Source organism: Falco rusticolus, chromosome 10 (genome assembly GCF_015220075.1).
Source record: "Falco rusticolus isolate bFalRus1 chromosome 10, bFalRus1.pri, whole genome shotgun sequence".
Taxonomy (NCBI): Eukaryota; Metazoa; Chordata; class Aves; order Falconiformes; family Falconidae; genus Falco; species Falco rusticolus.
Genome location: NC_051196.1, coordinates 30,125,424 through 30,140,575, shown reverse-complemented (window position 1 = coordinate 30,140,575; position 15,152 = coordinate 30,125,424). Strand labels below are relative to the sequence as shown.

General features: G+C 44.1%; 1 protein-coding gene across 4 annotated transcripts in view; it reads right to left on the bottom strand.

Annotated features, from left to right (window-relative positions):
* The window catches only part of UBE2V1 (ubiquitin conjugating enzyme E2 V1), a 16,984-nt gene extending 1,832 nt beyond the window's left edge, over window positions 1–15,152 (bottom strand). The window contains exons 1-3 of one of the 4 annotated variants that reach the window (XM_037403322.1): window positions 15,075–15,152; window positions 3,847–3,994; window positions 394–519 (exon numbers count right to left, since the gene is read on the bottom strand). In XM_037403322.1, coding sequence (XP_037259219.1) covers window positions 394–519; window positions 3,847–3,891 — 171 coding nt within the window. In that variant the 5' untranslated portion in view covers window positions 3,892–3,994; window positions 15,075–15,152. Of the gene's footprint in view, window positions 1–393; window positions 520–3,846; window positions 3,995–8,422; window positions 8,446–8,486; window positions 8,581–15,074 lie in introns of those variants that run through there. The other 3 variants (XM_037403319.1, XM_037403320.1, XM_037403321.1) reach the window with 3 other exon arrangements.

Sequence of the window (15,152 nt, the reverse complement as noted above, 5' to 3'; positions counted from 1 at the left end):
CTAAAATAGACAAAAAGACCACTCCTGTCAGAATCGATACGTTTGATACACTTAACTCCCTCCCACACCCTCCAACTAAAGATCCTACAAAAAATCTTGGAGTGGGAGAAACCAAAGAAAGCAAAAGCAAGCAAATGGTTTCCTAAAAGCGTAATAAATCCCCGCATGATGCAACTATTTGAGTGGCAAAAGGGCAGGAAAAAAAAAAATCAGTTCTACATTTTAATTTCAGAACACACTTGGCTGTGTACTTCCCTTCTACCCCCCCTCCCTTCTCCTCAGAGCAAATGGCACCAGCAAGCAATAATTAAGCAAGTTGCAAGTATAAACAAAACATTAATTCAAAGTTGCACATGAAAACCACATTAAAATGACCCAAACCCGAAAACTTACCACTCCATTAGAACTATTTACTCCATTCATATTAATTTTTGTTACAAATCTTACAAATGGAGGTGCTTCTGGATACTTAGGCCCACATTCTATTTTAAGGCTGTATATTCTGTTTTCATAAATTGTCTGAGGGGAAAAGAAAGGGGGAAACAATTACATCAGGCGGTTCAATAAGCATTAGGTTAAAACAGTGGTTAATTTAGGGACACGTAAACAACCAAACATAAAGGCAGCCACTTACACTGTGCTGGCTACCTCTGTTTTAAGTTCATTTTACAACATTCAGAGTATCAAATGTTACCTCTTCAGGGTAATGAATTCTACTGGTCTTTTAAGCGTCGAATTTTCATGTAAGAAAGGAAACTGGCATTGCTTTCCATTCACCAACTGAAATGATGTTTTTTTAAAATCAATGTAGAGCTCAGATACCTACTTTTCAACCACTCTTTACACAGTACCTTTGTTTTATCAGTTTACTAATCAGACACTCTACCTTGAAACTGAAGCCACAGCTGTAGCTTAGGTAACTATCTAAAGTCAGCCTGTCCTAGAAATGCACTTGAAAAATAGTCTTTGGTCATAAACCACGTGGCCATTCTGGGAAAGGGGAATGTTCCAAGATTCACCACATTGCAAAGTACATCCTGATGGCAAGCAGCAGTATCACTCTGTTTCCACAGCAGTAACACTTAAGACTTCACCGCTAACAGAAATCCTGGATCATGAGTTTTTAACTAACCCATCAATGGGTATAGGAGAGAGAAATGGAACAAGGCTACAATGATTCTTCAATATTTAAAATTAAAAGAAACAAACCAGTTAATGTTATTCTGCATTCTGAGAATAACTATTTTTGATGTGATGATCTGGTGTAGCCTGGCACACAGCTCCAGCTAAGTTGGGCAATGCAGGCAGCTGGCAGAAATGCACAACAGGAACAGGATCACCATGGGGAAGTTTAGGCAGACAAGCTCTCCAGATTTAGAGCTTCTGACACAATTTCCTGCACCTTCAACAATGCAGTGAACATTAAACTCACGAGACAGCAACCATGAGCAAAAATCCAGGTGAATGTGTGAGCGCAGAAGCCAACAAGCAGCCAGCAGCTCCTGCTCACCTGTAGCAGCAAAGCACAATGTCCTCACCAGGACCTTAAGAACAGTTGCCCAAAGTCCAAAAACTTCTCAGTATAAAACTCCGTGCAATCCCTTTTGAGGGCCTGTTATGACCCTTAACATTTTAATATTACCCTTAATACTAAGGAGCATTTTGATGCAAACCACTACCAAAAATATAAGAATAGACTTCCTGATTCAGCTGCTTCCCATCTATGCAAACAAAGCGGCTTTAAGCCAGCCTGCAGCCACCCATGGTGGGACCAGCAGCTGGCCAGCGCTGGCCGGTGACAAACTAAACGCTGTCACAAAGTTTTGTGGAAGACAAGTCATCCATCAGCTCTGCTCAGCCTGCCCAGGCCTCCTGACCGAGTCCCTGAGCGAGGCTCGCACACAGGGCAATTCACAGCCCAGAGGTTCGTGCAGGTTTTCAGGGTCTTTGCAAATAACTGCACCACAGTAAGACCAGTGAATGGAAAGCCTTGACTGTGCACATATCTATAGCCAATATAAAATATGTGCAGATAAAGCTGAAGTTTTGACAGTGCCACTGTTTTTAAATAGCTTGTATAAACAAGATGAATCACTGGCTGCGAAACCATCCGCACAAAGTCTGGGAAGGAGAAGCGTGCTTCCATGTATGGTAGCAGGGACACTCGGAGCAGCAGCACGTATCTAACTGCATCATGGTTCATTTTTCCCTCCTGAATGCCCAACATAAGATTATTCCACCTGCTACAAGCATGACTGCTTTCCACCCAGAACGAAATAGGATTTCAAAATTTTTTCCAGTGCCAGGATTTCCACATTCTACTAAGAAAAAAAATTCATGATAATATCACTGAGTATGAACAGTGCTAAAAGCAGGACAGCCACTTAGCAAACAAGAATGACAAAGTTCCCAGAATCTCTCTCAACACAGCCTGTTGCTTTCAGGCAATAAGCTTAAAAGAAGTCAAGACATTTTTGGAAAAAAATCTGTATTCATAACTGTGTCAGAAAGACAAAAGAGGCACAGTTGAATCATCTTCCGTGATAGTCTTCTAGCCCTGGTTAGCGGTATGACATGAACAACAAATTTCTATCACTGCTGACAAGTCAGCACATGCCTGTTTGCACATTTCAGTTTCTATTTAATTTTCTAAATTAGATTTCAAGGTTGCTTAAATTTTCCATGAAGTGTATGCACACAGTGAGCTTTCTTCACAGTCTTAATGCAGTGTCATTAACACCCTCCTAATGTTATAAAATCAAATGCTGTTCTAGAAAATGATTTTGGCATATCATAAACAAACAAAATGATCACAAACGGGAAGATGTTAACAACGGCAGACAAAAGGTATCTGGATCTCATCTTCTGGATGAGATAGAAAATACTGCATGTGTAATGTCAAAATATAAATTCTTGCAAAACCTCATTGTATGTCAGAAAAGGCAACTGACAGAATGGGAACACACAGGGCAGTAGCATGATTAAAGGTCTGTAAAGGCTTCCATATAACAGATTGAGAACACTGGAACTATTGAGAAGTGATACTGGGCCAGGTACCGAAGACAACACCTGCTACTGCAGGCAGGAGAATCAGCTACTTGCACTTCATGGTAAGGATGTTAAGGAAACAGAACAGATACACACAGTGAAACTGGAGACAGTTTTGATTTTAGGATACATACATACACACAACGCACAATTAGATCATCAAGTTCACTACCGGAGTGGAGATTCACAGTTTAGTAGGGTTTGGGGGGAGGAGAGGCAGAACACAACAATACTGCCACAAAGATCAGTAGCAATATAAGAAGCTACTCTGGGAGAGAACATTCAGAGAAATTGAATTCATTAAAATTTGAGTTTCCCGAGTTAGCTGAAACTCTACAAGAGCAAGTCAGTACTGCTGCAATAAAAAACAACCCATAAACTCAACAAGAAGCAGCAGAAAGACCAGCAGTACTGAACAAAACATCTGTGTTTTACCTACATTAGCTCCATATGTAATCTCACTAGCCGAAGGATTTTAAACCTGGCTGTATTCAAGAGTACTAGAATCCTGAAATCTCAAAAGTTATGCCTTAATGAATCTGTAAATATAAAGCAGACATGTAACAGAACTAACAAGAGAAAGGCACTAAAAATATTCCGAATTATAAGCAAAAAGATACAGATATGTGAAACCCATTATTACATGGAACTTGAACCTTCAACATAAATCACTTGCTGAAGTGTTTTTTCACTCATTGTGTTCTGTTTGTTTTCTGCTCCAGTGGTTAGATTGAGAGAAGAAAAGGGTGAATAAGAAAAAATTAACAGTACTATTTTAATATTTAAGTAGATACTTACTCTTGGAGGCCCAATAATCATTCCTGTCCATCTTGTAAGTGTCATATCTTCGTCATCTTCAAGGCCCCAGCTAACTGTTCCATCACCTACTCCTTTCTGCCCTTCTTCAAGTTCTTCCAACAGACGAAAATTACGAGGAACTTTACTCCTGAAAACAATCAGACAAATATTTCGAGTTGAGAAATCCAATAAATGAATAAAGCTAATTTCACTGACACTTTTGGTCTTTCTGCAGAAAACATTTTGCATAAAAACATACAAATATCACTGTTTTTCAAATGACGATATTTCAACACTACGAAAAAGATATATCCATATTTAGTTTGGATTTTAGAAGCAAAATCAAGGTATCCACAATGAAACATGCTAGAAGGCTGACGGGTCAGATATTAGGGCAGGCAGTAAAGTGACAGGACATCTGTCCACTCAGAGATACACACAGTATTACAGAGCTCTAATTAGCACTCGTCTATATGATTTATATATAAAAATTTTGAAGATTCTATAAAATGACACCATGAGAGGCTTGACACCACTCAACTCACTCAGAGCTTTTAAAAATACCGTTCAAAGTAAATAAAACTCTTCCATAACATTAGTAGGTTAATCCGAAGTTAATTTAAGTGGGCTTTGGCAGCAGCAATGGCATCTTTTGTACTTATGACCTCCACCACCAAGGAATTTCAGCCCTTCCTAATTGCTGGCACATTGATCATCAAAAAGCACAGCAAAACAAGAAAATTTTCTTATCCCCATTACTTTAATGGAAAACAACAGCACAGAGAACTTAGGTGACATATCCAAGGTCACCCATTAAACCCATTAAGTCCATGGCAAAGGAAGATCTTGAACCCAGGCCACAGGGGACTTAATCACCCATTCTTCTTCGAGGTACCTGTACCTCGGTCATCACAAAATGTTAAGTGCACTCGAGGCTACCACTTCTCCTTCGTATCGGGTTTGCATGGCAAGGTTTTGGTAGCAGGGGGGCTACAGGGGTGGCGTCTGTGAGAAGCTGCTAGAAGCTTCCCCCATGTCTGACAAAGCCCGTACCAGCTGGCTCCAAGGTGGTCAGACCTGTTGCTGGCCAAGGCTGAGCCCACCACCGATGGTGCTAGCAGCTCTGGGATAACATGTTTAACAAAGGAGAAAAACCCTGCAGAAGACCAGCAGCAGCCAGAAGAAAGGAGTGAGAATACGTGAGAGAAAACAGCTCTGTGAACACCAGGTCAGCAGAGGGGGAGGAGGTGCTCCAGGCACCGGAGCAGCGATTCCCCGGCAGCCCCTGGTGAAGCCCAGGTGGGGCAGGCCGTGCCCCCAGCCCGTGGAGCCCACGGGGGAGCAGATCCCCCCCCGCAGCCCGGGGAGGGTCCCACACCAGAGCAGGGGGTGCCCGAAGGAGCTGTGACCCGTGGGCAGCCCCCACTGGAGCCGGCTCCTGGCAGGGTTGTGGCCCCGCAGGGACCCAGGTGGGAGCAGTCTGTCCCTGAAGGACTGCACCCCATGGAAGGGACCCAACGCCAGAGCAGTTCAGGAAGAACTGCAGCCTGTGGGGAGGACTCAAGTTGGAGAAGCTTGTGGAGGACCGTCTCCCGTGGGAGGGACACCACACTGGAGCAGGGGCAGGAGTCCTCCCACTGAGGAGGAGGAAGATGTGTAATTAACTGACCGCAGCCCCATTCCCTGTCCCCCTGTACCACTCAGGGGGAGGAGGTAGAGAAATCGGGAACGAAATTAAGCCTGGAAAGAAAGGAGAGGCAGGAGGAAGGTGTTCTAAGATCTAGGGTTTCTTTTCTCATCACCCTACTCCAACCTGATTGATAATAAATTAATTCTCCCCAAGCTGAGTCTGTTTTGCCCGTGATGGTAATTGCTGAGTGATCTCTCCTTGTCCTTATCTCAACCCACCCACCTTTTGTTGTACTTTCTCTCCCCTGTGCAGCTGCGGAGGGGAGTGAGAGCAGCTCTGGTGGGCACCTGGCATCCGGCCAGGGTCAACGCACCACATCCTTCCAGGTACCCGTGTGACGCACAGCTCTCTCCAACAGCAACAAAATTATTGCCAGGATATAGTTAATAGTTATTTTTGCCTGACATACAGAAAGGTTGGATTTGGGGTTTGGAGTTACCTCCCCATCCCATAGTATGAAGTTAACTATTCAACAGCACGTAAAACCAGAAAACTATAATGAATCCCCTTCTTCACTATCACTTATTTAGTACAGCAGGAAGAGAACGGTAAATCAACCCTTCAGTGTATAAAGTGAACCCAGAAAACTTCTCGGTCAGAGCCAGCGCTTCCAGCATGGCTGGGACACCAAACTCTGAGGACATAAGGAAGGGATCAAGGGCTTTAAAAATCCCCTCTGTAGCTGCTTGCCAATGTGGGAAATAGAGGATCTAAGGCATTGTGAAATGTAGCAGTGCTTGAAATGGAATAACTCCAGTAGCTTTAAAATCCCTTTAAAATATATTAATGACCTAAAGAAACCAAGTGTCAGTGATTATTTTGCTGTGGAATCAGAGTTGCCCAAATTTCATTCACTAAAAAGGAAGCACAGCAGAACCCAAAAAACCAAATTACTAAAGGAATTAGTTTGTTGGCCATTTTGACACACATCACCATGATCAAGAATATTCTGGGGAAACATGATTTAATAACACAGCTGTAGCAATAGTACAAAAGAGAAACCTGGAATCAGAAAAGCAGTGTCAGAAGACGACAGACCTGCACTGGCTATACCAAACCACACATACGGGGGCTGCTGAGCACGACTCAAATACAACTCCAGGCCATATCTACACCTTCAACTCCCAGCGAGACCGTGCTGTTACTATGGCTGCTGAGTAATACAAATCTTTGGCTGTGAAAAGAAATGAGTCAGTGCCATAAGATTAACTGAGCCCCTGTTACCACCAAGGATTTGGGGCTCTTGGGGACCACTGCCACTTCCCCTGCACCAAAAATTCCCAGCGTTTCCCCTCTCTGAACACCTTAGAAGCATGAAGTATATATATCTTGTCTACTGCAGGCATATGAAGGTTCAGGTATGCAGTTCACACCTGAATCACAACAGATCAGCCACCCCATTTTTAATTATATTCCCAATGCTCTCCAAGCAGTAGTTACGGGAGGCAGAGAAGAGAGCAGTCTAGTTCCAGCGCAGGGGACAAGAGAAACAGATGGAGTATGAGTTGAAGGACAAGGTGCTGCCTTTACTTACACACACACACACACACACAACCTATTTCACATTTTTTTGCTGCAGCGGATGCATGGGAAAGCTGGTGATGGGGAATGACTCACGGCTACGTAATGCCTGAAACTGCTGCCTGGACTTCAGCCCAGGGAAGAAATGGCCAGGGAAGAAGGACGAACAAAAGGTCTTTCTGGAGGGTGAACTCCACCCCATGGTCTGACACAGCAGCTCTTTTGACAACGCAGGTGATGCTGCGAAGGAAACCGTCTGTGGCTATTATTAGAAAACCCAACCTGAGCCTCTCCCAGCTCAAAGAAGCTGAAGCCAGCAGAAGACCTGCCTCAAATGTGTCTTGTTGCCAAAAAATATTCTCTCTTCTGAACCACATCAAGCATCATCTCAGTCTCTGTACTTCAGTGCTTGACAATACCACTTCATATGTATCAGTGGTGCAAAGATAATTTACTGATATTTACTTAGACCAAAACAAATATCCTAGGAGGAATCAGCTTTATGCTAAACATATACATGCCATGCGCCAAAGAAGGAAACTAAAAATATAGCTGTATACCCCTGTTTCCCCTTACTCTGAGCATCACATATTCTGTTCACCGAGTGAGGCAGGAATCCTCTGTGAAGAAAATTAAGTGATCGTGTAATTAAAAATTACATCATCACATATACATTTGAGAAGGCCACAACCAAGGCTGAAAGGCAGCCTTAATTCTGACATTCGCTAACCAGAGCTAGGCTTGGCTTTACAGCCTTACAGGAAGAGAAGGCAACTTCATTTCCAGGCTCTCCCCAGATACAGCTGCCCTGATTCAGCATGAATCAGAGCCATAAGAGAGTCACACAGGATTTGAGTGTTCTCTGACAAGTCTGAGGTCTACAGAGAGCTAGCTAGTCACATCATGCACTGGCTCCTATCACACGGAAAAAGTTAACACAAATGATTATTATTTCCACAACAACTGCTCACCTGTGAGCACTACTCTAGTAGTACTGTGTGAAGTAGAGTTTCTATGCACTTCACAGAAAATAAAATGATCATGGGAGATTTTTTGTCACTGTACAACAAACTACCTTGTCCCACAACTTCGTTGCCTTCTAAAATGTTTTATCCTTATGCTAAAGGTCAGAGGTGTAACACGGAAGACCAGCATCTCAGCCCCTACAGAAGGCAAGTTCAGAGTCACATCTAAGATGGTAATTCAGCTCCCTCCCTGACACGCTCTCAGGAGATTCTACAGGAAGGAAAGCATACACACGCATATATAGATAAATAAAAGACTATGGCCATATGATCACAAATGCTTTAAATAATTTCTAAATAACTTGCCCTTAAGCAAGGAAGAATAAAAGACCAGATTTACCCTTCTGATCAGCCTGGAAAGACGCACAAAGCCATTAAGCCAATCCTGAAGCCACTAAACCAACCTTGTCTCCTCTTCATTCGTAAAGGCCTGGAGCACTCACGGTCAGCTACCACATCCTGCTGGGACCCGAACCTCAGAAACCACACAAACATATCCCCATGTTTGCTGTCCACCAAGATTCCTAGAAAGTGATCTGATCTGTTCTAGGCATACACTGTATTTGCCAAACAACCTCCATGGATAAACCATGGCAGATTCAGAGTTAGGAAATGTCCTGCGCCAGCTGACACAACCATGAGTCAACTCTGTATGGTCCTCCCATCCCCCCAATAAATACCTTGCACAATCTTGTCAGTGTAGCAATGGAGACTTTCAAGGCAGTAACCAAACCAACCTGTTTTTCTAAAAGTCCTTCATTTAACACAAGAAAACCTAAATAAAGCAAGAAGCAATTAAAAAGTAATCACGTTGTTGAAAGTACTTTCAGTTATGCACTTCAATCTAGCCTTCACTACTGTTCAAGAAGACTCTCAACCAGCAGCTTCATTTGATACAAAAATACAGTAATATCCAGATAATTGCTGCACTTGCAGCTGGCCTGACTGCAAGGAGATGGAACTGAAAAAACACTTCAGAGCAAAAGGAGGTGTTTGCTATTAATGACAACACCAAATCTATGAAAACTAAATTGTAACTGTACTGACAAGGTAAGATCTCCAATGACAGAGGTTTGTAAAGTCTTTCTCAAAGTTCATCTTTTAGTAAACGTGCATTTGTGAAGCCTCAGCCCTGCCCACTAGTTCACCAGTTACAAAAGGTTCATGAAATATTTTGATGTCCAACTAGAGAACAAAACTGAACTACAGACTGAGTTTTCCAGAAAGTCAGGATGTGTACTTTATAGAGTTTAAAGTTGCAGGAAGAAGCTGCTAGGTTTGGGGTGACATCCTCTTCAGCCTTCAAACAGAATTAGGACCTTCCGTTCTCCTTGTCAAAAACTTCACATCACACCAGTGCTGCCAGGCAGACTGGCACCGACGAGCCTTCGCTACGGCACCTCACAACCCAGCTGTTTCCTAAGCAATGAGTTGAAAGACTGAGAGACAGCAAGCTGAAATGAGGACAAAAGGAGTTTGACGATGTCTGGTCAGAATCACATTCAGGAAGGTTCTGCACTAGGAAAGAACAGAAGTATTCCTGGAAGACAGTTAAATGCCTACTTGGCCTTTAAAAGACCTTAAAACACTCTCAGATTCACTTTCTACCACAGCACTACTAAAGATACACACGTACATAACTGAATGTCTCTTATGATAGTTTTAAGAGTAATTTTACCAGTCAGAGATTTTTCTCATTTGAAATTTACGTTCACGTGAAGAACGCCGCAAGTTTTTATCAAGTTAAAACCAACACTTCCTGACTGACCATACTTTTTAATCTTTCAATTTTCCCCTATCATGTAATGAAAACAATTCCAAATTCAGAAACCTGCTGAAAACAGCACAGTGAAACCAGGGAAAGAAGGTGGACAGCATGCCTTTGAGAGTAGATCCTCTTCTTGAATCTCCTTCATCAGCATCAGCAGAACAAAATACATGCCTCTCACAAAAACATCAAGAATACACTTCTCTTTGCTTTCTAAAGTGAAATCAAATTACAAGCATTGCTCTTCAGGATTAAAGCACACATATACCACACAGGACACCTCAGCAAAGCACACAGGAAATGCACTGCACTCATTAGGGGGTCTAAAAAGAGGAACCATCTTTTTGCTGAAGATTTCTTGACATCTTCACCAGTAACAGCCAACTTAGCAAACCAGCCCTTCAACCAACTTTAACTCTGCATCCTGTACTGGTTCTGATTTACAGTGACTCAAGTGAACCGAAATCCAGTAGCTTTAAACACCTCTGTTGCCTAATATGTTAAAGCCCCTTCTGTTGCTTGGGTTTTTTCGTGTATTTGACTCAGCCGTAATTACATCTTTTCCAATGTATTTATCATCTCTTTGCAGAGATTGCAACTATTGAAAATTTGATAGCTTACGCTTGCAGCACTGGAATTCTAAAAAGCTGTAAAAAATAAGTAAATCATTCCTTGTCACAATGGTACATGGAGTTTCTGAAGTGATGGAATATTTAGAACTGAATAAAAGGTTTTCAGCAACTGTCAAAAAAACTTCCAGGAACTTCAAATTTCTTGCATTGTCTTTATAGTCATGACTTCCACTCTGATAATGCAAACAGGTACCGAGACATTTTGCAGATGCAAAATAACTTCCTGAGCACTTGAACCAACCTGAAGTGTTTTCTGTTCTGTGAAGCTAGAACGCTGGTTCTGTCTTTCAATACTACAAGCGTGTTACTTGGGAAGAGGTAACTTTAAAACATTTGTCTGAGACACACTGGCAGTATCATTGAGGTCTGAAGCCAAATAAAACTTTCCAATAGCAGAAGAGTTAAAATCAGATGCATTCTGTGACTTGTATCTCATCTGAAAAGCTAAACATTACCAGCTGAGCTAGAAGTTACTCTAGAAAACAAGTCATCCTGAAATAGCATCCTGGACAAAGCCCTGACACTAAATCGCACCAGGGAAGCCCCCACCATTTCCTCTTTGAAATGGCTGTTAGTGACTGAGAGCTGATGCTTTCCTACAGCTGCCTCTTCTACCCACAAAATATCATTAGGCTCTCTTAAATTCACACCACCCACCAAAAGGTAAATGCACAGGTAGGTTCACTGATTTTTAAGACAAGCTTTGAAGAGCAAGATGCCACGCTGACAGACTAAGGCAGTTACCTGTTTGGTACCAGGACTCCAGTTTTAGCACCGGAGCTGACAAGCACAGGTGGGGAGCAGCAGAGGCAGGACGCACAATACCCTAATGAATCATTTTAAGTTCTCAGCTAGAATGGCATTTTTCAAATATATTATGTAATTTGTATCATTATACATGAAAAGATTCAACTGAGTATCTTCTTGTAAGTTTTGTACTATTTACCCTTTTAATCTACTGCATCCTTCCATTACAATACACAAAGAAGCTCTGCAAACAACTCCTTTAGCACCGGCTATTTAATCTGTTCTTATAGTCCATCTTATTTAAGAAGGCATAATTTATCTTCCTATTTTGTCTTCAATTACTTTTTCCCTACCCTTGAGTATTTTACTCACACACTTAGAAAGTACTTGGTGGCTGGCAATATTTATTTTGAGATAACTACTGTATGCAGTGCACTCTGAAGGAGATATCACGGTCCATTTGCAGAGGCAGGGTACACCTTCTGTATCCTTCAAATCAGTTTCTTCTTCATTGTAACATCTCACTTGCTCTTCACAAGCATATCTTTGAGTTTACGGTGATATTATGGGCCCACCAACAATTACAAACGTATTCTTTTAATATACTGTACTAAAACTGATCTGTGCTCTTCTCTCCGTTAGGATTAAGTCACATATATCAGCACTATCATGACCGTATACCTAACGAATTGTCCTTCTGTAGTTCTTCACATTCCTCTGACTTCAAATAACTTAAATCTGGGCAAATCATTTCACTACTCAGTTCTTCCAAGCTGTTGGTAAACCCAGTGCCTACCACAGCCCTGCAACAGACTCCCTAAACAGACCCATGAGAGAAAAGGGGGTTGAATGAGATCATTAAACTCTTCCAAGGATGAAAGTTAAGAGAAACAGGATTCCATAGGCCAACATGGTCGGATTTTGACCCATTATAATACTGGAGGCTGCAGGAGAGCAACATGGAGCAAGCTCCTGTAGTCTTATAACTGCAACACAGACTCCATGCAGTCCAACTTCCCTGCAGGATTACAGAGTACGTGAGCCTCTGAGGCACCCTTGATTTCTTGGCTAGAACGGGTACCCGACCCAGCTGAGCGCTCCTGCATGACATTTCAGTCTGAAGGACAGACAGACATACGCTCGGTTTGGGTGTTTGTGGTTTCCTGTGAAAAGCCTTATTAGAATGATTAAAGTCAACTTTTCTTTTTTATTCATACATTAACTGTGTGTGCGCAAAACCCACGTCGTCAGCAACACAGAATTGTGTTCTATACGAGCGATACTGGTGGCCCCTTCATAACATTTCTTCCAGGTGAGGGTTGTTTTCTCCTGTTAATTATTTCTACCTGGTTCTCTGATTCAAATATAAAGCTTACCTGTCCAATGCCCAGGACCAGTCCTATGACTTAGTCTAAGTTACAGGGACATTTGCTACCACTCCTTCCTCTGGGTCAGTAGCTGCTTTTAAGGAAAGACTGAGAATTTTTCATCGTCAACCTTTGTTTAAGATCCTTTGCTGAACCACTGTTAACTCAAGGTAACATATGCATTTGAGTGGTTTATAAACAAAGATGAATACATTAAAATTCCACAGAGCAAGCAACAGCAAAATCTGTTTTACATATGAGCAAAGATACTAAGCTACTTGCCCAAAGCCCCACAGCAGATCAATCAGTAGTGGAGCACAGGTGTCCATCCCTTCCAGGCTCTGTTTGTATGTGCCAGGCAATGCCTTCAGTGCAGTGTCAAGAAGGAACCATACAAACTGCATTGCAGTGCCACCACCACTACTGTACCCGGACACTGTTGTTCTCTTCATCAGAAGAGCAAAATCTCCATCCTTTACTAATGCAACAAGAAAACGCAGACCACTGCTGGCAGGACAGCCCATGATTTACAGATGGAGAAAGCTTTAAAGTTCCCATCAACGTAAGCTGCTGGTCTGTATCTGAAGGTTCTCCAAGACTGAATTTAGGGTTTACTGCAAAAGGTCAGTGTTCCTGTAACACATGTTTATACATCACTATTTTTGCCCCCCGCCAGCAGCAAAGTACACAGGATCTCACGAGTAGCTGAAGTGCAGTGCTTGTCAAATGCCCACACTGTAGACGCAGAAACTGATGTCCCTACTCACGTCTACCTGGCTGTGTATTGCTTGACACTTCCAGCACTGAAGAAATGAGACTGCTTTCAGAAATCCATGAAATAACAGGAAGCAATCCAAAAGACACAATGTGGCTAGCAGATGATGGTTTAACAGCTTATCACAAAGACTGTCTGCTGCAAAAGGAAAGCTGGGGAGTAGAACTAGCTTTGGACTTTTATCACTGCAGCCCAAGTCCCCTTCCACACATACCCCTCTGTGACCACCCAGACAATTAAATCATGAAGTTGCACTGGTTTAAAAGGAAAAATGTTTGCCTTGTTCTTCCAGCCAAATACAAAATGATAAGTCAGCAGCTTGAAAGAATCATTGAGAAAGTATGGTAGCCAGAACAGCGTGACATAAGAGGGGAAAGAAGGGTCCACTACATTTTTTGTATATTTTAATCAAGTGTTCCAATACCTCACAGTCACATATGTTCAGAGATCTCTAAAACTTAATTCTCAGGACAGCATCCACTGCATTTTAAGTGTTTTTATAAACTTGATTCCTATGAATTATCTGCATTGTGGCAGTTATTCTTAGAAGTTGGAAGCGGTCATTGATTGAGACCTATCTGTAAAAAAAGAATTCCATAACATTGTTATATCTTTGAGAGCAATCTTCTGGTGATCTCACATTTAAACTTGCAAGGAAGCAATGTGAAAACGAGTATTAGAGTGGCACATTTGAAACCCTGTACGGATTTATGAAAACAGGAAAATGAAACTGGCTAAACAGAAGTGAAACTCATTTATTTGATCTGTCAAAGTTCATTAAAGGATGTCCACAGGAAAAAAAGAACAACCAACATTTAAAATCTAGTTTCTGTATTTTTGTTTAACGTGTAATGATAAACACAATGATGGGATTTGTTCAACTACCCAAGTCAGGTGAAGAGCCATTTTAAAGGGGAGACCGCCCCAACTTCTTGAAGGATAGGTGTCCCGACAAGGAAGTTACATCCTCCCGATCTAACAGGAAGACATTATTAGTGAAAAAGACTTTTCAGCACCTACTTTCACCCACGCCACGCACCCCGGTCGATGCCCGGTAACTGCTAAGGCCAGAGAACGCGGGCCAGGCCGAACCCGCAGCAGCGGAGCGCGCTCACACCGGCTGCACGGCGGCCCCGGGAGGGCGGCCCGGCGGCTGTCAGCGGCAGCCCCACGGCCGTGCCTGAGGAGCGAGCGGGGGCTGCGGGCCCGACCGGCCCCGGGCAGGGGGTCCCGGCCCCAACAGCCCAGCCCAGCGCGCCGCTGCCCGGAGCCAGCCCGCAGCGAGCCGGGGTGGGGGTCCCGCGGGGCCCGGGCCGGCTCCGCGCCCCCCTCCGGGCCGGACTCGCCCCGCCAGGGCCGCTCCCACCACCGAGGCCTCGGCAGCCCCCGGCGAGGCGCCGGCCCCGAGCCGCAGCAAAGGAGCGGGGCCCGGCTCCACGGACCCCCGGCCGGGCAGCGCCCCTCGGGCCGGTCCCACCGCCGCCCCCTCTGCCGCGGCCGCCGCCGCCCTCGCCCCTCCGCCGGGCGCCTCCCGGCCTAGCGCCCGCCGCCGCCCCTCCGGCCCCGACACACCCAGCCAGGCCTCCCGGCCACCCGTCGCCCGCCACGCCGCTGCCCGCGGGGGCCGCGGCTGCCCCGCAGCAAGGAGCGGCCCTGCCCGGCTCCCCCCGGCCCGCGGCCCCGCCGCCCCGGCGCCCGCTCACCCGCACCCGTGGTGGCCGCCATCTTGCACCGCTGCCGCTGGAGCCCCGCCCCCTCGCACCACGTCAACGCAACGCGGG